The sequence below is a fragment of the Myodes glareolus genome, chromosome 1 (assembly GCF_982192425.1).
Source record: "Myodes glareolus chromosome 1, mMyoGla1.1, whole genome shotgun sequence".
Lineage (NCBI taxonomy): Eukaryota > Metazoa > Chordata > Mammalia > Rodentia > Cricetidae > Myodes > Myodes glareolus.
Window position 1 is genome coordinate 62,753,174 of NC_142026.1, and position 24,773 is coordinate 62,777,946.

General features: G+C 46.3%; 2 protein-coding genes across 6 annotated transcripts; both read left to right on the plus strand.

Annotated features, from left to right (window-relative positions):
• Window positions 1-1,394: 1,394 nt before the first annotated feature.
• LOC125404581 (zinc finger protein 112-like) lies at window positions 1,395-10,193 on the plus strand. 5 transcript variants are annotated; one of them, XM_048440590.3, is made up of 5 exons: window positions 1,395-1,493; window positions 2,911-2,946; window positions 4,756-4,801; window positions 5,602-5,728; window positions 8,701-10,193. In XM_048440590.3, the coding sequence occupies exons 3-5, from the start codon at window positions 4,784-4,786 to the stop codon at window positions 10,179-10,181; spliced, it is 1,626 nt and encodes a 541-aa protein (XP_048296547.2). In that variant the 5' UTR covers window positions 1,395-1,493; window positions 2,911-2,946; window positions 4,756-4,783; the 3' UTR covers window positions 10,182-10,193. The 5 variants fall into 5 exon arrangements, with proteins under 5 accessions (XP_048296547.2, XP_048296549.2, XP_048296546.2 ...); XM_048440589.3 differs by lacking the exon at window positions 1,395-1,493 and adding an exon at window positions 1,614-1,841; XM_048440592.3 differs by lacking the exons at window positions 1,395-1,493; window positions 2,911-2,946 and adding an exon at window positions 1,613-1,841.
• A 2,597-nt stretch (window positions 10,194-12,790) lies between these two features.
• LOC146896023 (uncharacterized) lies at window positions 12,791-24,463 on the plus strand. The gene is given in 6 exon segments (XM_087908201.1): window positions 12,791-12,953; window positions 15,203-15,505; window positions 15,508-15,575; window positions 17,568-17,641; window positions 19,253-19,519; window positions 19,598-24,463. Coding segments are annotated over 6 exon segments (2,409 nt in total). The 5' UTR covers window positions 12,791-12,815; the 3' UTR covers window positions 21,157-24,463.
• Window positions 24,464-24,773: the final 310 nt, after the last annotated feature.

Genomic DNA, 24,773 nt, shown 5'->3' on the forward strand with positions numbered 1-24,773 from the left:
TTGTCCTTGATGATTTCTGTCCTGTCTGTATTGTTCATTTTTTTTTCAAAAATGTCATAAATGAAACCCTATCCTGTGTGGCCTGTTGCATCTAGCTTCTTTCACTTGTATAATTTTTGTTTGTTTTTTCAAGACAGGGTTTCTTTGTGTAATAGTCTAACTGTGATGGTGGAAGATACAAAACAATCCCACACTAGTTCAGAATTATGTATAATAAAGGGTTATTTATTTAGGGGAAACTTACAGATCATTGTCCTAGATCACAATCCTCTGCATGAACAGGGAACAGGAACAGAGTCTAGCAGCCGGAAATGAGAGCTGGAAGTCAGAGAACCAGTGCAGACTTTACAGCTGCAGTTATAGTCTGAGCCCACACCCAAGTGGGCTGGTATCTTTAAGGCTATTGGCTGAAGGAGCAGAAGGAGCTTCCACAGCACTAGCAGTCCTGGAACTAACTCTGTAGACCAGGCTGGGCTTGAACTCACAGAGATCTGTCTGCCTCTGCCTCCTGGGTGCTGGGATTAAAGGCGTGCACCACCACTGCCCAGCTACTTGTATAATTCTTTAATTCATCCATTATGTATGGATTCTGTGGTGAGGGGGGTGCTTAATAGGGATTGAACCCATGGCTTCATGCATAAGCAAGTGTTTTACCACCACCTTCAGTCTCTAGGCCTTGGACATTCCTTTTCATTGCTGAGTAGTATTCCTCGTATGGATAGACCACATTTCTTTAGGTTTCCAGGTATGGGGGGGGGCAGCTATAAACAATTGAAAACCATTTCCTTATGACTTAGGGTTTCCTTTGCCTTCAATCAGACCTAGAATTACTACTATGTTGGCGAGTGGTAAGAAGCATATTAAACACTGCTAAACCAGAACTTTTGAGCACAGCTGTGCACTCTGCATCCTCACCATCAGTGTGGGACAGTTAGGTTCTCTCACCAACACTTGGGGTGCTAACATTTTCTTTTGTTTTTGTGCCATTTTTTCTTTTTTTGCCTCTAACAAGCTTGCGGTTCTAGCTCATTTTGATTACATCCATTTCTTTTCTTTAAAAACATGTCCTTGTTTGCTATAGTCACATTCCTATTTGAATCGCTGAACCCATGTTTGAATCTTTGCCCATTTTTGAACTTTGGTTATTTCCAAGGGCTGGCAAGATGACCCAGCAGGTAAAGGCCCCTACTGCCCAGCCTGACAAGGGAGTTGGATCCCAGGACTCTCATGGTGCAAGGAGAGAATTTTCTCCTGGAAGTTGCCCTATGACTTCCTCGCTTGTGCTGTAGCACGCACATGTTCAACACATGCATGAACACACCAATAGATAAATAGGGTTTATTTTGTATATTTTTAGTTTTAAAAAAGATTTTATTTGTATAGATGCCTTGCCTGCGTTATGTCTGTGCATCACGTACATTCATACAGAGCTCGAGGCGGCCAGAAGGCGACGGGGTCCTCTGGAACCGGAACTGGAGTTATATACTTTCAAGGTACACATATTACCATGTAAAGATATTTTACCCAGGACTTTCTTAGAGAGTATAAGGAATGAAAATCAAGAGGGAAATTCGATGCAGGAGGGCGGTCCTCCGCTAGCCTTCTGGGACTGCGTCTGTGCCTCTGCATCCTCACTTCCGTTACCACCGAGCCGGCGCCACAGTTTCTCCAGGCGGAATTATGGGAACTCGTCAGCTTCAGATTGGCTTGTTAGCCATCTGTTCCCCTGGGTTTGAGTTATTTTAGCCAGGGACCTCTAGAATATCCCCTAGATGCTTTTGAGATCGACAGTTCTCACAAACATTTGGGGAGACAAGGAAGGAAGGAGTGAAGTTTGAAAGGTAAGGAGCCGCGGCATTCCGTGGGACGGGGCGTATCTGGGTCTGCGGGGCCCTCGGTGCAAGCTGCTTCAGTTGCCCCTCTCCCCATCTGCAGCCCCCTTCCCTGCCCGCAGCCCCCTTCTCCCTGCTCGTTGCCCCCCTCTCTGCCTGCATCTCTCTTTTCCCCGCCCGCAGCCCCTTCTCCCGGCCTAAAGCCTTCCTTTCCCGCCCGCAGCCCCCCTCTCTCTGCCAGCAGCTCCCTCTCCCCACCCGCGGCCCCCCCTCCCTGTCCGCAGCTCCCCTCTCCCTACCTGCAGCCTCCTCTCCACACCCGCAGCCACCTTCTCCACACCCGCGGCCCCCCTCCCTGCCCGCAGCCCCCTTCTCCCTGCCCGCAGCCCTCTTTTCTCTCCTGCAGGCCCCTCTCCCCACCCGCAGCCCCCCTCCCTACCTGCAGCCCCCTCTCTCCACCCATAGCCCCTTCCCCGCCCGCAGCCACTCCCTCCCCGCCTGCAGCCCCCTCTCCTCACCCGCAGTTCCCCTACCCGCCCTCAACCGGCCTCAACCCCCCTCTCCCCGCCCGCAGCCTACCGCCCTGCCTGCAGGCCCCCTCCGCCTGCAGCCCCCTCTTCCTGCCTGTAAACCCCCTCCCCACCTGCAGCCCCCCTCTCCCCGCCTGTAGCCCCCTTTCCCCGCCTGCAGCTCCATCTCCCTGCCTACAGACCCCCTCCCCGCCCTCAGCCTTCTCTCCCTACCTGCACCCCCTCTCTCCTGCCCCGCAGCTGACTCTGCTTTTTCCACTCTAGCTGATCTCTCTGCATTTTCTGGCTGTTCTGCAAAAGAGAAGTTAGACCTTCCTAGTAGACTATGTAGAGGAAAAAAAAATGGATCGTAAAATGCTTAAAAACTGTCTGGCATGTGGGTGTCATGGAGACCATTGTAATATTCCAATTCACGGCTTCTGTGAGCCAGCAAGCTCTGGGCTGTCCCCACCTATGACCCTTACAGATAGCTGGCTGCTTGCCGCAGGTACTGGGGCACGAACCACGAGATGGAATTTTGTAATTTCACTATTTTCGTTTGCCCGCAGTCCTGACTTCCCAAAAAGCACCGTGCGGAGCCCCGGGTGAGTAAGACTGACTCTAGAGGGTTTGTGGGGGACTTACACTTGTACATGACTGTAATTAAACGTTAGTTTACGCAAAGGAAGTCACCGAGTAGGGAGAGTGGCCTCAGAAGCTAGGCTGTGTGAACCCACACCGACTGCTCAGTCTTTTTGGTCCAGGCTTCGGAGGAAACTGGCCAGTGTCATATAAAAATGGATTAGAACAGTCTCGCAGAGGTCTTGAGAGCAGGGTTTGTATGTTTGTGTGTGTGGACACTGCAGATCGACTCTGCTTCCCCAGGAGTAGGCCCCCCCCCCCCGCCTTTTCCCCATTTAACATTTATTTGTGGGGGGGCACGCGAGTTGTGGTGTGCATGTGGGGATTAGAGGACTAGTTTGGGGAGATGCTGCTCACCTTCTGCCATGTGGGTCCTGGGGCTCAAACCCAATCTGATTTGGTGGCAAAGCATCTTTACCTACCGAGTCACCTTGTGGGTGTCTTGCCCAACTTGCCCAATTAGGTGAGGCTGACTGGCTGACCGACAAGCAGGGAAGATCATGCCATTAGCTGCTCTTCTCAGCACTGGCTTTACAAACCTGTGCCACTGGCACGGAACCCGGATCCCCATGCTTGCCCAGCAAGCTCTACCAATGAATCTATCTCCCCAGTTCCTCATGGTAGGATTTTCAAACAGCGTGTTTCGTCTCTTCCACTCTTCCCAAATAATGTTTACCGTGCAGACACGGAAATCTTGGAAAATACAGACTTATGTAAAGAAAAAATTGTTCCTTCTCTAGCCTGTGAATGGAACGGTGACTATTTTAGCATGGTTCTGTCAGGGTTTCTTGGGCAAGTTTTTCTTTAGTGGTGTCTGTGTTCCAGGGGACTGGCTGTCCCCTGCAGCAGCGGAGAAACTCACTCTGAACTGGCAGCCCTGGCCTCACCTGGGGAGCCCTGCCCTGCTCAAGCCCTGCCCACCTAACTGGATTCCTGCAGACATTTCTCTTTTCTTTCTTCTTCTTTTTTTTTATTTTTATTTTCCCATTGAGACAGGGTTTCTCCGTGTATGTCTAGCTGTCCTGGAACTCACCTCCTGCCTCTGCCTCCTGAGTGCTGGGATTAAACAATAAATACTGTCAACAGTCATATCTTACTACAGAATCCCAAGGAGCAGAAGGCTCTGGTGTGTGTAGGGTCAAATTAGAATTCACAGAGCACTCATTCCCTGTGGGCTCTATAGTACTTCCTCCAAGAGGGGGAAGACCGACTTCCGGCCACTGTGGATTATTAGCTTTAGAGGTTATTCCATGGGTACTGCCATCACCATTACTACCAGCTGTGACTCTGACAATTTCTGATCATTAAAGCGAGTTCCAGGACAGTCAGGACTGTTACACAGAGAAACCCTGCACCAAAAAAAAAAATTTTTTTTTTTTGTAATTTAAAACTTAGAGAGCTGGAGAGATGGCTCAGCAGTTAAGAGCATTGCCTACTCTTTCAAAGGTCCTAAGTTCAATTCCCAGCAACCACATGGTGGCTCACAACCATCTGAAATAAGATCTGATGCCCTCTTCTGGCCTGCAGGCAGACACACAGACAGAATATTGTATACATAATAAATAAATAAATATTTTTTAAAAATTGCAAAAATTAGTATAAGGAAATCTAATGTTGTGGTTGGGCACACTGTTCTGAGATGTTTTCCTGAGAGAAGTACGTGTCATATGTGGGAGGAACATGCACCTGACTGTCTGACAAGGGTCAGCTGTGTGGTCAGCACGCTGGCTCTGACCTCTGACCTCTCTCTCTTCCTCTTTCTGCCTTCTTAGGCTCTGCACCTCCTGGAAGGAGCACTAAATGATGAACACTCACAAGGTAAGGAGAGCTTGCCATTTCCGCCCTCAGAGTGCTGAGGTAATCCTCAGACAAGATGGTGCAGGGGTCACAGTGCTTGCCTCCAAGCCTGGAGACCTGAGATTGATCCCCAGGACTCCCATGGTGGAAGCAGAGAACCAGCTTCCACGAGTCACACTCTTTCAAAAAGCACTTTCACGCACTCCTGTGTGACGCCGCACATGGGCGCACTCACACACTCATAAAGAATAATGTGATTTTAAAAATAGGATGTATGAAAGCATTTGAGGTGAGGTCCTTAGGATGTGCCAGGTGCCCATTTGTCCCGATACGTTTAACTCCTCCCTGCCTTTTCAGGGCCATTGTGTCTCCAATGGACGTTGGTATTGATCCTTTTCCTGGGGAGACACAAACAAACATCTTTTCACCCTGAGTAGGGAATCCATGACAGAATCAAGTAACAATCCCACCCAAGTCCAAGTAGGTGAGTCAGTGAGTTTCTTGGGGTTAGCCCCAGGACTGTGACCCTCACTCACCTGGAACTGCAGACACCTCAGGAGGTAGAGGAGTCCCTTCCGGGGAAACTCTGCTGATCTGAGTGCCCTCAGCAATCTTTACTACTCACCCTGTGACCAGAGGGGCTTTGTGCATCTCTCCAGTTTCAAGGACTTCCTGAGACTTTTGAGTTGTTTATTTCCGGAATCTCAAGAAACCTTGTTTTAGAACTCCCTGAGTCTTTCTGAGCTTCCCCCAGGACAGATGCTGCTAAAGGTGCTAACAGTGGTTGGTTGTAAGATTGAGGTCACTTGTACTTGTTGTAGGAGGTGGTGACATTCAAGGATGTGGCTGTGGCCTTCACTGAGGAGGAACTGAAGCTGCTGGATGCCTCCCAGAGGAAGCTGTACCAAGAGGTGATGGTGGAGAATTTTAGAAACCTGCTCTCAGTGGGTGAGAACGGATGCACTCTAGCACATATCTTTGTGGCCTTGGAGTTGGGAGGAAGCTTTGGGGCTCTCAGAATGGTTCTCTGAATTTGCTCATTCCTGTGGTGCCTGTGGAAGCCAGTAGAGGGCGTTGGGCCCTTTGAAACTGAAGTCGCAGATGGTTGTGAGCCACCATGTGGGTGTTGAGACCTGACCCTGAGTCCTTTGGAAGAGCAATCAGTGCTCTTAACAACCCAGTCATCTCTCTAGCCCCACATTTTATTATTTAAAAAAATTATTACATCTTGTTCTGTGTATGTGTACATGAGTGTGGGTACCCTCCTAGGCTAGAAGAGGGCACCAGCAGTTATGGGTGGTTGTGAGGTACGGAATGGTGGGTGCTGGAAACTGAACTTGGGGTCCTCTGATAGAGCAGCAAGTGCTCTTAACTGCTGGCCCATCTCTCCAGCTCCTCTACTGATGATTTCTTATATGTGTGTGTGTGTGTGTGTGTGTGAGAGAGAGAGAGAGAGAGAGAGAGAGAGGCACCTTGGTGTGACAGTCTTCAGAGGCCAGAAAAGGGAACTGAATCCCCTGGAGCTGGAGTTAGGCAGGTGTGGGTGCTGGAAATCAAACTCTGGTCCTTTGGAAGAGCAACAAGTGGTCTTAACCACTGGGCCATCTCTCCAGCACCTGAACTGGCAATAATGAAATAAAAAACACTTGCCTTTCTCAGAGAAAATGACACATGTTGTATGGAAAGGTGGCCAGGTGTGTGAGTCGGTGTAGAGCCAGTGAGGAGGGAGCAGAAGTGACGGGAGCTTAAAGGTCGCTCAAATGTTGTTTTTGCAGTATATGTTAATGATGGGAGGGTCATAGAATAAATGGTATTTCTTCACTGGGCTTTTGTGCAGAAGTTTCCAAAGACACTATTTTCATTGTTTTGACGACTCAGTTGCTACGGAAGCTCCCACTGCAGTTTTGCTCTAGCACGCCCTTTTGACACCTGTGATTTTGCATGTCTGCAGAGCACCAGCTTTTCAAATGAGGTGAACCACACAGAGGAGTGAAGCCTCTAATGAAGAGGGCAGCAAAGAGGGAGAGAAATTTAGGCGAAGTCGTACGTGACTCATCCACAGGACGTGCTGGTCACTGTCCCTGTTGTCGCTGTCATGCTGTCAGAATGTCCAAACCTGGTCCAAGGTCATTGCGACATTCTTGTGGAATCCCTAGCCTCGTTCTGCTGTCTCAGGAGTGTGGGCTTGTACAGGCTGACTCGAGCACGTCTTAAAGGACTTGTAGTTCTGTAAAGATGGCCAGCCTGAGTAAGAGTTCTCTGTGACGTGGTTTGAGCAGTTGGAGCTTCACTTCATGTTCACTTCAATGTGGCTTTAGCTGCTACCACCCCCGGCACTGGCATCAAACTTCGGGCCTTGTGCACACCAGATAAGCGGTCTACCCTTGAGTTCTGTTGTCATCTTGGAAAGTGTGTCCCATAAGAATTCCTATGATTAGTTCTTACGCTTTATCCACAGGAAAAATAAAATTCTGTCTCCTTATTCCTCATGTTGGAGAAGGAAGTCTAAGAAAGTAGCCAGAGTGAACTTTGCCTTTAAGAGGTTTGCCCAGCTACATTCCATTAGCTTCTTCCAGAGTTTACATCTACAGTAAGAAATTAATATTTCATTGTTAGCCCAACAAATGTATGGGGGAAATTAAATATATAATACATACTGAAATCTATAATAAATTAGATATAACACACACATACATGCATCTCCAGTAGATGTTTAGTGATGTCATTACTGCTTGTAGTGGTTCTCTGGTAGTTTGTCTCCTATTTCTTCTGTTTATCACAAGCTATTTTAGTTTCAAATTCCCTGAAACACTGCATTTATCAAGTTGGAAGACTTTTGTTTGAGAACAGGGTCTCACTTTGTAGCCCTGGTAGGCTGGAACTCTCTCTGTAGACCAGGCTGACCTCAAACGTGCAGGGATCCGCCTGCCTCTGCCTCCCGAGTGCTGGGGATCAAAAGTGTGCACCACCACCACCACCACCACCACCACCACGCTTAGATAACTCCAAAGCTCTGTTTTCCTTGTTTCCACAATGATGATGACAGTCCTCGCTGCCTCTGAATTTGGACTCCTGAGAAAGTGAAAACAAAGATGGACCAGATGCCTCAGCGAGAGCTGGGGGATGGCTCTTTCATGCTCCCACTGGCTTTGGTGTGTCCTTCAGCCTTTGATTGAATCCTCGGCTCTCCCACCATGTGCCCCACCCCAGACAAAGCCTTGCAAGTTTTCAGCCAAACTTGGATTCAGCTCTCTTTCATATATTTACTTTAAAATGCCCTTTGCTTCCATGACTTGGGTTTGGAGTGAACCAAGGAGCCACCTGTACATACTTTGCCAGAACACATGCCAGGCAGGAATCTAGGTAGTGGCTGGAAAACTAAGCAGCATAAAATGTTTCTTCTTATTGGCACTGTCATGTGGTAGGAAAGATACATAATTTTAAAAAGAAAAAAATTTCAGAAAGTATGTTAGTAATTGATTTGAATGACTTTTATTAGTTCTCTCTTTTAAAATATGATTTATTGTTTTATCTGTATGCGTTTTTGCCTACATGCATTTATGTTTACCATATATATGCTCAGTGCTCACGGAGGCCAGAAGAGAGGGTCAGATGGCCTACGACTGGAGTTACGGACAGCTGTGAGCTGCCGTGGATGAACCCAGGTCCTCTAGAAGAGTGGCCAGTGCTCTTAACTGCTGAGCCATCTCTCCAGCCCTGGTTTTATTAGCTCTTAATAGTTGGGAACTCAGCAGACTATATCTTGATTTCTGTCAGTATTTAAAGCAGAGAACTTCATTAGTAAGAAAAAAGAGAAGCTGAAGAATCCTCTTGAATTGCATTATAGTCTAGTATTGTGTCCTGAGTGTGAAGCCCTAAAGTGTAAACAGTTTCACTTGTCTTTATCTCTGTCTTTACAGGAATTAACCGTCAAAGCGAGTTGAGGGCTGTCCAAGATGGAAGGTCACGTGAGGCCCTTTCCTGCTGGCAAATCTGGCAGCGGGTCATGGACGACTTAACCAGGTGTCAGGACTCCATGGTGACCAGCACGCAGTTACAGGATGACTCCCCCTGCCGGGTCCAGCGATGGTCGTCTGCTCACGTTTCTGAGGATGAAAACTATACCCTGAGTCGTAAGGCAAAGGTTCCCGCTGATACTGGAAGGCTCCCACTTCCAATGTCGAGAACCCAGGGTTCTTGGCAGAAAATTTTCTTGACTGAGCCACAGAGTTCCAAGAATGGCTACCAAATGATTTCCACAAGAAGTGAACGGGGTCAGAATAAACAGGATATGGACTCTGTAGGTCGGATTTCACGTTCCCTCAGTGATCACAGAGTACACAAAAGTAAAGATGGTCACAGCCCCAGTGGTTGTGTGAGAGAGAACATAAAGGCGGCAACCTTTGATCAGAATAGAGCCATTCGTGCTGGACAGAAAAATGACCGGTGCAAAGAAGCTGCTGCTGGTCACGCCAGCTTTGACCGTCACCAACGGTCAGACCGGGGAGAGAGGTCTTGCACATGTGTGGAATGTAGGAAAGGTTTCCGTTATAACGCAGATGCTTGGGTTCGTCAGGGAGGTCACACGGGAGAAAGACATCAGGGACTTGGCCATGATCCACATCCACACATCCCGCAGGAGGTTCCTGCCGCTGCGAAATCATACGAATGTGAGCGATGCGGAAAATTCTTCCGCTGTAGATCTGCACTTAATGTTCATTTTAAAGTCCACACCAGGGAGAGACCGTATGTTTGTGATGCTTGTGGGAGCGCCTTCAGCCAGGCCTCCCACCTTCAGGACCATCAGAGACTCCACACCGGGGAGAAGCCATTCAAATGTGACGCGTGCGGCAAGAGCTTCAGTCGGAATTCACATCTTCGGTCCCATCAGAGAGTACACACCGGTGAGAAACCGTACAAATGCGAGGAGTGCGGGAAGAGCTTCATCTGTAGCTCAAATCTTTACATTCATCAGAGAGTCCACACCGGAGAAAAGCCCTATAAGTGTGTGGACTGCGGGAAGGAGTTTAGTCGCCCTTCGAGTCTCCAGGCCCATCAGGGCATACACACCGGAGAGAAATCCTATGTTTGTACTGTGTGCGGGAAAGGCTACACCCTGAATTCAAATCTTCAAGTCCATCTGCGCGTCCACACTGGAGAAAAGCCATACAAATGTGACGTGTGTGGGAAAGTCTTCAGCCGTTCTTCACAACTACAGTCTCATCAGAGAGTTCACACAGGGGAGAAACCTTACAAGTGTGAGGTTTGCGGTAAGAGTTTTGGTTGGCGGTCAAATCTTTTAATTCATCACCGAATCCACAGCAGTGATAGGGCTTCTAAGAGCACGAGAGATGGCAAAAACATCAGGGAATCCGTTCAGGAAAAACATTCTGTAAAATAATGTTTTGAAATACTCGCGTCCTGTGCATTCTTTGTTTCTTTTCAATTACATTTTAAAGCAGTTTTAGACCCAGAGGTGGCTTAGTAGGAAGAGCACTTGTTGCCCTTGCAAAGGATCCAATTTCCCGAAACTCATGGTGGTTCACAACCATTTTTTTTTTTTTTTGAGACAAGGTTTCTCTGTAGCTTTGGAACCTGTCCTGGAACTAGCTCTTGTAGACCAGGCTGGCCTCGAACTCACAGAGCTCCGCCTGCCTCTGCCTCCTGAGTGCTGGGATTAAAGGCATGTGTTACCGCCTCCCGGGGGTTCACAACCATTTTTAACCTTTGTTCCAAAAGATCCAAATACATACATGTAGGCAAAGAGTTCATACACATAAGTAAAACTTATCTCAAAGACAATTTAACATGTTTGGGGACACACACATGCCAGTGAAGGCATGCCATATAGCATATGTGTGGAGAGCGGAAGGCATCTTTTGGGAGCCGGTTCCCTTTTTCCACCATGTGGGTAACCAGGGATCAAACTTAGGATGTCAGACTTGGTGGTAAGCACCTTTGCCCACTGAATCATTTCACTGGCCTATTGTGTGAATTCTTTTAATTTTTCAAAAGAAAGCATAATTATTTTATTCAGGTTAGTGTTTCTACTCCTCATATCCTAGTGTTTCCAGGCACACTGTTAATTACCCTGAGAAGGCTTTGGTTACAACCCTGACCTCTTCGAGTGTCACAAGAACTTTGGGAAGGGTGAACTACCAGGGCATTTTGGAAGTGCCACAGTGTCTGTTATAAAAGGAAAAGGGCTGCTGGGTTGGCATAAACCTCATGCTGAGTACTGAAATTTTTATTGATTTATTTTTATTTTTTATTTTTAGCGAATTGGGGGATGTACTTTTGAACCTTGATGTTTCTGTTTGGAACAGGAGTCCTAACAGCCAAAATCTCTAAAAACCCTCTCTGGGCCTGGGGATGTGTCAGTGTTAGAATACTTTTCTAGCATGCCAGATCCTGGGTACAATCCCCGGTGTGGATGAAACAGAAAGCCACTCAGTGCTGTCAATTGCAGCATCCACGTGGTCTTGTTATGGTTAGTGTCTGTCCTTTCCCCCATCCTTGTTGTCAAGTTGGGCCCTGTCTTCTTGGATTTTGTGTTTTGTTTGCATTATGCTTTATAGATTCAATTATCTTTTCTGATGGTGAATTTTGTTAACCTGACAGTAACAAGATGCTCCATGCTGCGCCATGGATTCTTCGGCACAGTATGGAGTAGATGGGAAATGACCCAAGACTCATGTATGGGACACTTGATCCCAAGTTACTCAAACTTTGGAAATGGGGCCTCGAGGGCAGACCTTCGCTTCTGGTGTTGGCTTTCCTTCTCTACTTCTTGGACTAGTCACCAAGTGGGAGACTGCATTTATAGATGCCCAAGACAGAGCTGTTCCCAACACGCCTTTCGAACCACGATGACCTGATATCCCTTTAAAACTTGGCCGGTCCCTACCCCCCCCCCCCCAAAAAAAAAACCCCACAACCTCTCTTAATGTTATTTTTGTCGGGTATTTTGCTCCAGTGACCTCCAAAACAATACAAACTAGTTCAGGGAATGACCAACATCCTAATGGTCTACGATCTTTGTGAGACGGATAAAGTGATCGGAAGATGAAGGGACTTCTGGGAGCTGTAGTCCGAAAGCTCCCAGAGTTTCTTCCTTGCAGTGGGGGAATTCTCAAAACTCTTGTGGGAGGGCGGGCGCTTGTTCTCCCGATAGCTTCCGGGAAGTGTAGTTCAGGAACTAGAACTAGTCAAGCTGTGTCCACCCATGGAGAACAAGGCCGCCGTCCTTTTTCGGACGAGAGAGGCGAGTGAATCCCACATCCATCTCAGCCCCTTTCAAATCTTTTTAGCCTGCGAGACGGCGCTTCTGGAGACCGGAAGTGCAAAACCGGAAGTTCAATTCAATTCTCACACCCCACCCCCCCGCCTCTCAGCATCTCCCGTTGTTGCTAGGTTGCCGCGCAGCTAGGATCTAACGGGGACTTATTAGCCAGCCTCCTATTGTTTGGTCCCAGCCGTGTCTTCGGGCGTCCTCCTCCTGGGAGCTCCGTGACGAGAGCCATCCCTGGCTGTCGGAATGTGGGGCCCTTTCCCTCACTTCCCTCAGGAAAGTCTCCCCACGTCCTTTCCCTAACGCATCTCCAAGGAAGGAGGGACTTGTTACAGCCGTCACCGCCCCAGGTACTGCGCCAAAGGCGCTATCCTGTTGGGGTGTCCCTTCAGTTCATCGGGGTCCCTTGACCCGGGAAATTGGCCACCAGAAACATGATCACATTTAATCTGTTAAAAAGATTTTTTTTTTTTTTTTTTAGTGCGTGTTTTGGGGTGAGGGGTGAAGAGAGCGGGGGGGGGGGAGAGAAAGAGAGAGAGAGAGAGAGAGAGAGAGAGAGAGAGAGAGAGAATATGCACTGGTGCTTGAGGAAAGTTAGTAGTAGGGGCCTTCAGATTCCTAGAGTACGGGTTCCAGGCGTTTTGGTTTTCTATTTATTTATATTTATTTATTTTTTAAGTGCGTGTTGGGTGGGTGGGGGGAGGGCGGGAAAGAGATAAAGTTCCAGGCGGTTGTTGTGCTGACATGGATGCTGGAGACTTACTCTGCTCTTCTGGAAGGTCTGCAAGTGCTCTTAAAGCCCGAGGCACCTCTCCAGCCTCTCCCATTGTCCCTCTTACTCGTCATCTTTGTGCCTCTACCTCCCCAGTGCTGGGATTACAGGTGAGTCACCACACTTCGTTTAACAGGGCCTTATGTAATTAGAAAGAATATAGCTGGCTTTTCTTTTTAAACCTGTGGTCAGTCTACTCGTTAATACGTCTTGTTAATACGCATTTATATTAGGATTGCTTGAGTTCAAGTACAAAGCCACTTCTTAAGTTGAATGATTAGGAAAATAACCTCCCCCTCTGTATTGCATACATATTTCTATATACATGTTAAAAGATTTATTTATTGTGTATATAGTGTTCTGCCTGCATGTACACCTGCAGGCCAGAAGAGGGCACCAGATCTCATTATGTATGGTTATGAGCCGCCATGTGGTTGCTGGGAATAGAACCCAGGACTTTTGAAAGAACGGTGAGTGCCCTTAACTGCTGAGCCATCTCTCCAGCCCCATGTATATATGTTTTTAACGTGCCAGGTCCTGCATTGCCTCCTCCTGTTCACCTTTCATGCCTTAGTTTTATCCCTTTTAGTTACTGTCAGTTGGTTTGGAATTTATGTTGTCTGTGTCATTCTTATACAAACTGATATCTAGGACTGGGGAGGTGGATCCAGGGTTAAAGTGATCCAGGACTGGAGTTTAGATCGCTGGAAACCCATGTAAATGTCAGGTGAGCTTAGCCTTAGGCAGCTGAGATGGGATCCCCAGAGCAAACTGCCTAGCAAGAGTGCCCTTATCAGTGAGCTCTGGGTTTGATTGAGAGACCCTACCTCTCAATGAATGAATGAGATGGAAAAGGAAGGTTGATTCTTGACTTCAGCCTCAGGCCTCCACATCCGTGGGTGTCCATACATGTCGGGTGTTGTGTGTTGTGGGGTGTTCCAAGGAGAGTCACTCCAGAATGTAATTTTAGGCTCACTGGCCACAGAGAGGAACCGTTTTTGTGAACTTGACCTCAAACCCCTGTTCAGAAATATATTTGTTAATTGACACACAAAGGTTGTGTTTGGATTACAACAAATTCCTCATACCAAGGTCCCGTTGATCTACTTATGCTCTCTGAAGGAAACCATCAGACCCCTGCAGCCTTAGTCCTTATTGTGTGCTGTTCTCAGTACCCAATAATTCAAGTTGCTCCAGGTGTGCCTGGATAGTCTGGAGACCAAAGTCATGCAACAGATGGAAAATCAACTCCATAAACCATAGAAAACAGTCACTGTGCTCTACAATAGTTTCCTCAAGGGCTAGGTACCTCCAACAAGCACTAATACATTCTACTCCTACCCTAGACTCAGTGAGAAACAACTGTTACATTCTAATGTTACCCTAGATACAATGACTCTGCTAAATTCCCACTATACACACATGCAAAAATATCCGTACACATGCACATCATACACACTGGAAAAATGGGGGGTGGTTACTTATTGCAAAAATATAAAACTGAATCAGCATGTATTCTCATTCTGGAAAACACAGAGAATACAAAGATACTTAAAATTTGACAATGTCTTTTTAAGTGTCAGTGAGGTCCAAGGCCTTGTGTTCAGGAGGCAAATCAGTCTATCACTGAGCTAACTTCCCAACCTCCCAACAGTGTCTTTCTTGTTTGTGTCTTAGGGGCTTAGATTACAGGCCTGACTTTTATCAAAACCACAGTCATACTTTGTCATTATAAGTGGCCCGATGTCATGGTGAAAGCCTTTGATCACAGCACTGTGGAGGTAGAAGCAGGTCAATTTCTTTGACTTCATGGCTTGTTTGGTCTACATAACTAGTTCCAGGCCAGCCAGGATACTAGGCTCCTGTCTCCAAGAAAACAAAACACCAAAGGTACTAAATAGGTGCATGTTGTTTTCCCATAACCTCTTGCAGTCCATTTTTTTTTCAGGTTTATATCTGTTTCCTTCATTTTTGTTCAGCCCTGGCTTTCATCTCTAGCACTGTATAGCATGTAGGCTTGGCATGCATGGCTAAAATGAAAACCAGGCCTGGCGTGCATGGCTAAAAAATTTTGAGTGCTGTGGGTAAAGCCAGGAGGAACAGAGGTTCAAGGTTATCTATCTTCTGTGATACTGAATTTGAGTACAACCTGGGCTGTATGGGACCCTTTCTCACCTCACTCTCAAGGAAGAAAACACACATGTACACATACACACAGAGGAAGGAGTAGTAGAGTCAGTTTAGACTGTTGTTGGGAAGGGGTGTGAGTGCAGAACAACTATTGGCTCAGTCTGCTCGGACCCCTCTGAGTCTGCAGCACCCATGTGACCCTGTCCTCTCTATTTCTCCTCTTCCGTAGGAGCTGGATCGAAGTTACTTTTGTTTGATGTCACAGGAGGGGGTGACATTCAAGGATTTGGCATTGGTGTTTACTGCAGAAGAACTGGGGCTGCTGACCCTCACACAGAGGAAGCTGTACAAGGACGTGATGCTGGAGAACTTCAAGAACCTGGTTGCTGTGGGTGAGGACAGGTGTCCTGTGACACCGAACCTCAGCCTCCCAGAGACTCTCTGTCCTCAGATGCTCAAGGCTCTGGATCATTTGAAAGGATTCCCTAGGACAAAAAGGATTTTTCTGATGTTTCTGCTCAGTCAAAATCTTTTAAAACTGCTGATTCTCAGCTAGATTTTCTGTTAGAGAACATTCGGCGATGTCTGGACTCATGTAACAGGTGGAGTTTTCCTGTCCCCGAAGCCACTTCCAAATTACCACACAGAGGCTTAATATTATTTATAAATGCTTGGCCAATAGTCCAGGCTCATTACTACCTAACTCTTACATTTAAATTAATCCTTATTTCTTAGCTATGCTTTGCTACATGGCTTATGGCTTGCTTCCTCCACAGCTGACTGGCTTCTTCTTGACTCCGCCCTTCTTCATTCCAGTATCCTCTGTTTGATTGTCCCACCTAACATTATCATACCTTGCTATAGGCCTGTCAGCTTCTTCATTAACCAATGAGAGTAATATGTATTCACAGTGTACAGAAGAATTATTCCACAGCAGACATATTTCTCACAATTCAGGGATGGCTGCTACTAACATTTAGCAGTTAGTAGCCAGGCACAAGACAGCTCCCACAGCAGGATGATCTACCATCCAGAGTGTCCATATTCTGCGGGGGAGGGGAGTGGGGGTGGGGGAGACAGACGAGGACGACACACCCTCTTTCACATGAGCCACAAATGAACAGCTTAACTCAATACTGTGGATTTTTCTGAGACTAGAATACAGGGTCTTGTGTATGCTAGGTAGGAATCTGCTGTTGAGCCATGTTCCCAGCTTTCTGGTGAGTTCTAGGCAAGTGTAATCCCACTGATTGACATCCTCAGTCCCTTCCTTTGGGGGATTCTAGGCAGGGGCTCTACCACTGAGCCACACCCAGGCCCCTCACTGGAAGATTCTAAGCAGGGGCTCTGCTACTGAGTCATGCCTCAGCCTTGTACTTTGTCTTTCTAATTTTACCTGTGATCCATTAATAGGTTAAAAAAAAAAAGCATGGTGCAATATAGTAGTAGTTTCTTTTTTTTTCTTTAAAGACAGGGTTTCTCTATGTAGCCCTGGCTGTCCTGGAACTCGCTTTGTAGACCAAGCTGGCTTCGAACTCACAGAGATCTGCCTGCCTCTTGTTCCTGAGTGCTGTGATTAAAGGCCTGTGCCACCACTGCTTGGCATAGATTTTCTTTGCAATAGACTAGATGAGGATAGGATGTCAGAATCTGTTTTGGAGGGCCTGATGCAGCAGAGCCTGGTGGTTTCCAGTGAGGGATGCGAGAGAAGGTTAAGACATGATGGAACAGATTCTGTCATACATGCACAGCCATGACCTTGATTTCTTTTAACTTTTGAAGTTCCCTTCAAATCTTTGTGTGTTTGGGTGTCTGTGCACATGAAGGTCATCAGGCATCCTCCTTTATTACTGTCTGCCTTATTTCTTTGAGGCATGGTCCCTCCCAAACCTGTGGCTGGCAGCCAACAAGCCCCAGTGATCACCCCCAAAGCAGCAGAGGTATTAGGTGCCATCAGGAGACCATGCATGGCCTGTTCCCATGGGTGCTGGGGGCCGCTCTTAAGTCCTCCTGCTAATAGCAAGTGCAATTAGCCTCTGAGCTGTTCCTGCCCAGCCCTTGGCTTCTCAGTGCAATTCGTGATCAAAACATTTCTAAAATTAATTACACAGGTGCTGAGGATTTTGTAATTTAGACAAAAACGTGCTGTAACATGAGGGCCGGCTTGTTGGGGTTTCTGTCCCGCCAGTACCCCACAGCCGGCAAGCCCAAAGAAAATCACACACAGGACTCCATAAAGTTATAAACTGATTGGCCCATTAGGTCAGGCTCCTTATTAGTCCTTGTAACTTACATTAACCCATTATCATTATCTATGTTAGCACATGGCTCCGTACCTTTTTCAGCTGGGCAAGTTACATGCTGCCTCCTTGGTGGTCTGAGCAGGAGTGGCAGAGGAACCTCCTTGCTTCCCAGAATTCTCCTGTCTCTTTGCTCCACCTCTACTTCCTGTCTGGCTTTCCCGCCTATACTGCCTGCCTGGCCAATCAGCGTTTTATTAAAATACATGATTGAAAGAATACAGACAATTCTCCCACACCAACGTGCTTTAATTTTGTGTTCACTTTAAATGTATTTGTTTTGTCTTTTCTTAGGGTGGTGTCCCTACTGGAAGCAGAAGAAAGGCTTTGGCTGAAGGAAACAGAAGCCCAGAGAAGTAGATATCCTGGTGAGAACTCATGCTACCGGTTTCCCAGGTCCACTCCATAGTGTATCCTTGTTGTTACTCCTGCCCACTGGCCTAACAAAGTTTGAAAGGTTTTACCTGAAATTTGATAGAGTCCCATTTGCATAAGTTCTAGGGAAAAAGGGTGAACACACTTTTAATTGATGTCATTGTGTATTAGAGCATGGATGCATGGATAGTCTTTGTGCCCCAGTACTCATGATTTTGTTTTGTGTTTCTTCATTTTTAAATTTTAAAAAATGTTGGTGTTTGTATGCCCCATGCATATGGAGCCCGTGGAGCTAGACTCCCTGTAGCTGGAATTACATGGAGTTGTAAGTCCCTTAATGTAGGTACCAAAGCCCAAACTCAGGTCCTCTGAAGATCAGCAAGTGCTTTTAAGCACTGAGCCATCTCTCCAGCCCTTGTAGCACTGATGGTGCACACCAGACAGAGTCTGTAAGTGGGTCCACCGAACACTGTGAGTCACCCTTGCTCCACATCCAGGAAGATCTGAGGAAAGGACAAGTGATGTTGTAAGGACAGAGTGACCTTTGCCCTACCTGGATTGGGTCTCACCCATGCCCTTAATCTGGCCTTTTCCCATAACCTGTCCTCATCTCTACGACTGCTTTCTTTTTTTTGTTTGTTTGTTTTTTTTTAAAGTTTATTAAATTATAAAAGTTTCCATTTCCACCCCTCCTCCCAACACCCTCTCACTCCCCTCACTCCCCCTCCTCCTCCCTCTCCATCCCTAAGAGCAGTCAGGGTTTCCTGCCCTGTGGGAAGTTCAAGTTCCTCCCCGCTCCCTCCAGGTCCAGGAAGGTAGGTATCCAAACAGACTGGATCCCAAAAATCCAGTATATGCAGAGGAAACAAGTCCCAGTGTCATTGTCAATGGCTTTTCAGAAAGACTCCGGGCCAGCCACATTCAGAGAATCCGGCCACATTCAGAGAATCTGGTTGGATCACATGCTCGTTCAGTCCCAGTCCAACTGGCCTTGGTGAACTCTCATTAGATCTGTCCCCTTGTATCAATGGGTGATCGCATCCCTCGTGGTCCTGATTTCCTTTTTCATGGTCTCCCTCCTTCTGCTCCTCATTTGGACCTTGGGGGGCTCAGTCCAGTGCTCCAATGTGGGTCTCCGTCTGTATCGCCATCCATCGTCAGATGAAGTTTCCCTCTGGTCCTGCCTTCTTTGCTCACATTCTCTTTCCTTCTGCTTCTCGTTTGGACCTAGGGAGTTAAGTCTAGTGTTCCAATGTGGGTCTCTGTCTCTATCTCCATCCATCGCCAGATGAAGGATCTATGGTGATAAGCAAAATATTCATCAGTATGGTTATAGGCCAAGGCCGGTTCAGGCACCCTCTCCTCTGTCCAGAGAACAATCTGGGGATCTCTCCTTGGACCTGGGATCCCATTTATAATCAAGTCTCTTGTAAACCCTAAAATGACTCCCTTAGTTGAGATATATTCTTCCCTGATCCCATATCCATCCTTCCTCCCTCCCCCCATCCCAGTCCCCCGAGTTTTCCCCATTCCTCCCCTACTCCCTTCTCTCTAACCCTCTCCCCTTCCAACAACCCTCCCACCCCACGACTGCTTTCTTACAGGCAGTAGGAGTCAACATGACTCGGCGACTACTGGGAAACTTGCACTGAAACATCTTTCCTGGGAAGAGCTGTCTTGCTGGAGCATCTGGAAACAGGTTGTGCGGGAATCGACCAGGTGTCTTCAGAGGAGGCGTTCTCAACCACTGCAAGATGATTCCATTCTGGTTTCTGACAACAGCGACAGTACAGGGAATCACAAAGGAGATAGCTCCAGCTGCCTTGAACATGAAGACTTTTCAGTTTCAAGAACTCATAATCATTGTCAAAGTAAGTGTCTGCATAATTCACAGAACTAGAGCAGAAATAAGGCAGTCTGTGTGAAATGTGACCCGTGTGTGTTTGCAGATTCGAAGAAGAAATCATCGCTTTATAAGCAGCTTAAAAGCAACAAAGGACAGAAGCCCTACAGATGTGAGAGCTGTGGGAAGAGATTCAGCAGTAGCAAGGGTCTCATCGTTCACTGCAGAGCTCACGCGGGAGAGAAACCTTACAAGTGTGAGGAGTGTGGGAAAGGCTTCACCCGAAATGCAGATCTTCATGCCCATTCCCGTGCTCACACTGCAGAGAAGCCCTGTATGCGTAAGGAATGCAGGGAAGGCTGCCGCCAGGATTCCAACCTTCAAGTCCATCAGAGTAACCATACCGAAGAGAAGCAATTCAAATGTGAAACTTGTGGGAAGGGCTATAGTTGGTCCTCGAGGCTTCGCACCCATCAGAAAGTTCATACTGGAGAGAAGTCATACAAATGTGAAGTGTGTGGGAAGGGCTTCTGCTATAGTTCAAATCTTAAACAATACCAAGTAACACACACTGGAGAGAAACCGTCTAAGAGTCAGGAGTGTGGGAAAGGATTCAGTTGTGGGTCGAATCACGCTTCTCAGAGAGTCCACTCAGAGAAGAAACTCTACAAATGTGAAGAGTGTGATAAGAGCTTTGGTCAGCTCATTGATTATCAGGCATACCAGCAAGTTCACACTGGAGAAAAACCACACCAGTGTGAGGTGTGTGGGAAAGGCTTCAGTCGCTTATTTGGTCTTCATTCCCATCAGAGAGTTCATACTGGGGAGAAGCCATACAAGTGTGATGTGTGTGGAAAGAGCTTTAGGTACAGTTCTCAGTTTATCTACCATCAGAGATGCCATACTGGAGAGAAACCCTACAAATGTCAGGAGTGTGGGAAAGGCTTTGGCAGGAGCACAGAACTTCGCCACCATCAAAGGATACACACAGGAGAGAAACCTCACAAATGTAAGGAGTGTGGAAAGGCCTTCAGTCTGCCCTCCAATCTTCGAGTCCATCTGAGCATTCACATGAAGGAGAAACTCTTCACGTGTGAGGAGTGTGGGAAGGGCTTCAGCCAGCGCTTGCGTCTTCAAGCTCACCAGAGAGTTCACACTGGAGAAAAACCATACAAGTGTGATATATGTGGGAAAGGCTTCAGTCGCTCCTCTGGCCTCCATTACCATCACAGAATCCACACTGGGGAGAAGCCATACAAGTGTGATGTGTGTGGAAAGGGCTTTATATACAGTTCTCAGTTTACCTACCATCAGAGATGCCATGCTGAAGAGAAGCCTTTCAGATGTCAGGAGTGTGGGAAATTCTTTGACACGAGCACGGACCTTCACCACCATCAGAGGGACCACATGGGAAAGAAACCTCACAAATGTGAGGAGTGTGGAAAGGCCTTCCGTTTCCCCTCAAAGCTTCGAGTCCATCAGATTATTCACACGAAGGAGAACCTCTTCAAGTGTGAGGAGTGTGGGGAGGGTTTCAGTCAGCTCTCAAGTCTTCAAACACACCAGAGAGTTCACACTGGAGAGAAGCCGCACAGATGTGACATGTGTGGGAAAGGCTTCAGTCACAGTTCTCGCCTTCAAAGCCTTAGGAACGTCCATACCTAGAGAAAGCAGCAGAGCGGGTGTGGTCGTGCATGCCTGTGAACCCAGCGTTCAGGAGGCCGAGGCTGGAAGATGATAGATTTGTGGCCTGCCTTGGCTCCAGAGCATGGTACTTTTTTAACTTTTGTGGAAATGTCCATCTACTCCATTAAAACGATAACATACCCGGAGTAACACCTAGAACTCATTTTTAGGGAAGAAACACAGGCAGTGATCATCTTGACAAGACTGTGAATGAATATCAGCAATCATCTTTCAGTGTACGGTGCGCCAAAAGGTACCAGGTGAACCAGCACTCGCCAGGTGCTGACTTTCTCTCTAACTAACAGTGGGCACTATTTTCACTAAAGACTAAAGGTGTGGAAAACGAAACTGCTGACTAAGACTTTCCTATAGCTAAGGACTTATCCTGGGGTTTTTTTTTTTCATGCAGTATGGAAGATTACAATGAAAAAGGCTGTACATGCGTCTCTGATCATCAAAAGTAAATTGGTGTCAGCCATAACTGTATGTAAGATGTTCATGGCATCATCGTTTCGTAATTGGTTGGCTGGCGAATGGACTTTCTGTTTTGCAGTCCAATGGTAACTCTGCAAGCATCAAATGAGAAGAGGCAGAATTAGCTATGACTGCTGAACGTCGATCAGGGTATATTAACCTGAAAAACCATAGAGTGTGAAAGCTAGATGTGTGTTTTTAGAGAAACAAATGAGGCTGGAAAAGATGGTTCAGTGGGTAAAACAGCTTGCTGGACAAACGTAGGAATCTGAGTTTGAATCCCCAGTACCCATGCAAAAAGCTGGGTATGGCCATGTGTAGGTCTGTAATCCTAGTGCTGTGACAAGTGGAGACAGGAGGATTGTTGGGACTTGCTGACAGACCATGTCTCTAGGCAGCAGGGACAGTGTGACAGAGCAAGACACCTAAATCATCCTCCAAACTCCAGACACATGCACATGGGCATACATACCTGTTCATGTATGCAGAGCATAACATACACCACACACACAAAATACAGAAGGTGGGCTGGAGAGACAGTCCAGCAGTTAAGAGTATGTGCTCCTGTTTCAGAGAACCCTAGTATTGCTACCTGCACCCACTTCTGGTGGCTCACAATCTCTAGCTCTAGAGGTTCTAGCTCTAGAGGTTCCAGTGCTTCTGGCCTCAAGCACATGTGCACATGCGTGTGCATGCTCAATTTAAAGATGAATCATTTTTAAAAGGTACAGATGTATGGGCTTAGTTATCTCTAGTGAGATTTTAATCGTGTACATTAAACGTTTTGAAATCTAGAATTTTTAGAAAAACTATAAAAATCATATACAATTTTATATCCTTAACCCTGATTCGCCAGTTGTTAAATTGCCTAGTCATCATTCTCCTGATTGATGAATTTGTGCACACTCAAATACTGCCACCTACGTATATGACTGTTCAGATGTCTCATCTCTTACATCAAATACTCAAGTGTGTTTTCCTTAAGCAGCTGTAATATAATATTCAACCAAGTCAGATATTGATACACAACACTGTACAGCCGAAAACAGCTTATCTAAATGTCACCAGCTGTCCTGGCTGGCACAATATAGTGTGTACTGGTTCTAATCGAGTAGTTGCACTGGGCACCTTTATTCTGGACCTCTCTGTTGTATCAGGTGTGGGTTCACGCAGGTCCATGAGAAGAAGACACAGAGGCACTCTAAGCATGAATTTAGCCTTGCCAGCTGCAGGGCTCAGCCTATGGCCGGCCGACTCACTGCCACTTTGATGTTGTAGAATACTGTTTTAAGCCGTGTTGCTTTTTTGTGGAACATTTGTTTAATGATGTAAAGATGTGTTGCTTTTGTTTATGTTGCATTTGTTTAACTCTATGAAGCTGTGATTCTTTACCTGTCTGAAATACCTGATGGTCTAATAAAGAACTGAACAGCCAATAGCGAAGCAGGAGAAAGGATAGGCAGGGCTGGCAGGCAGAAAGAATATATAGAAGGAGAAATCTGCAGGAGGGAAAGGAGGAGCAAGATAAAACAGAGCAGGACATCAGGGCCCAGCCACCCAGCTAGCCAGGCAGTAAGAGTGAAAGTGAGATATATAGAAATAAGGTAAAAGCTCAGAGGCAAAAGGTAGTCAGGGATAATTGAAGTTAAGAAAAGCTGGCAAGAAACAAGTCAAGCTAAGACCGGTCATTCATAAGTAAGAATAAGTCTCTTTGTGTGTGATTCTTTTTTTTTTAGGTGCTGGGTGGTGGGCCCCCCCAAATAGCTAAAGAATAATTAAAAAAAAAAAACCACTAACAACATTTTGGCCTTCCAATGTGGGGCTAGAGTAAAAAATAACACATTGCAAAGGGTCTTTTTAAAAACATATTTTTTTTTCTGCATATGAGTGCTCTATTTGCATGTATGCCAGCATGACAGAAGAGGGCATCAGGTCCCATTATAGGTGGTTGTGAGCCACCATGTGGTTGCTGGGAATTGAACTCGGGACCTCCAAAGGAATAGGCAGTGCTCTTAACCACCAAGCCATTTCTCCAGTCCACAAAAGGCCTTCTTATTGTTACACAGTTCACACCTTCAGCAAGTCAGTTTCCATACACCAAAATGTCTTATCTGAGCCCCCCAAAGAGACAATGCCAATGTAAATTTTCTGTTGAGACATCTTGCCTCCAGCAACCAGGTTTTGGTTTCAACAGTTTCAACCTTTAGAAAACTGTCAGATAAGATTTAGATACTTCAAACAGAAGGTACTGGAGACAAAAGTTAGCAGTTACAAAAGTCAGATCAAAGCTAGGTGCCAGCACTCCTGAATCAAACCAGGTGTAGAAGTAAGGAAATCCCCTAACATATCCCCCTTTTGTATATGCTACAATTAATTATACTGGAAATTATCTATCCTTTTCTCTATCTGTTTTATAGTATTATGTAAGTAAGCCCAAACAGTTTACAGCCAGTAAGGTTACTATTGCTAGAACAAGAATAACACTTGCTAAAACAAGAAATCAATTAAAGTGATATGAGGTTGAATGAGGCTATGGTATCTGCAAGACCTTCCGTAGTATCCATTCCTGTTGTATCAGGTGACTTTTTTGTAAAAGTCTCCTTAATTTCTTGCTGTAAATCATAAAGCATTTGAGAAGAATTAGAGTGACCCATCAAGTGCCCATAACCTTTCCTCAGTCGTACTTGCTATTATTGGATTTTAAAGGTGTAATACAATAGGATGTTGCATCCCAATCACATTTAATTTTATCTGCTCCTTTAATATTTCTAACTGATCTCCCAAAAGTATAATAGCTTGTCTCAAATCTCTATATCATTGACTGTCTCACTATTTTATTTTGCTGAGTCCAAAGTTCTGTAGAATGCTCATGCCTATGTCTGAAGAACTCAGCAGCTTGCATTTCTTCATGAAACACCACTCCAGCTTTTGCAGCAGCAGCAGTTAATGCAGTATTCCCATAATAACTGCCATAACCAGTCCAACCATTTGACATGTTCTTTCTAATATTCCCTCAGCGAGCATCTGTACCAGGATCATCACAGGTAAGTAAGTCCTGCCATGGCCTCGGCAACTTCACTGGTATCCAGATTGCTGGCCTTGCTCTAAGAATGTATAAATTT

What these genes read in the sequence shown, in the direction of transcription:
- LOC125404581 (XM_048440590.3), top strand. An exon ending in TAGAAACCTGCTCTCAGTGG is followed by an intron (nt 5,729 to 8,700) that starts GTGAGAACGGAT and finishes CTGTCTTTACAG; the next exon opens with GAATTAACCGTCAAAGCGAG.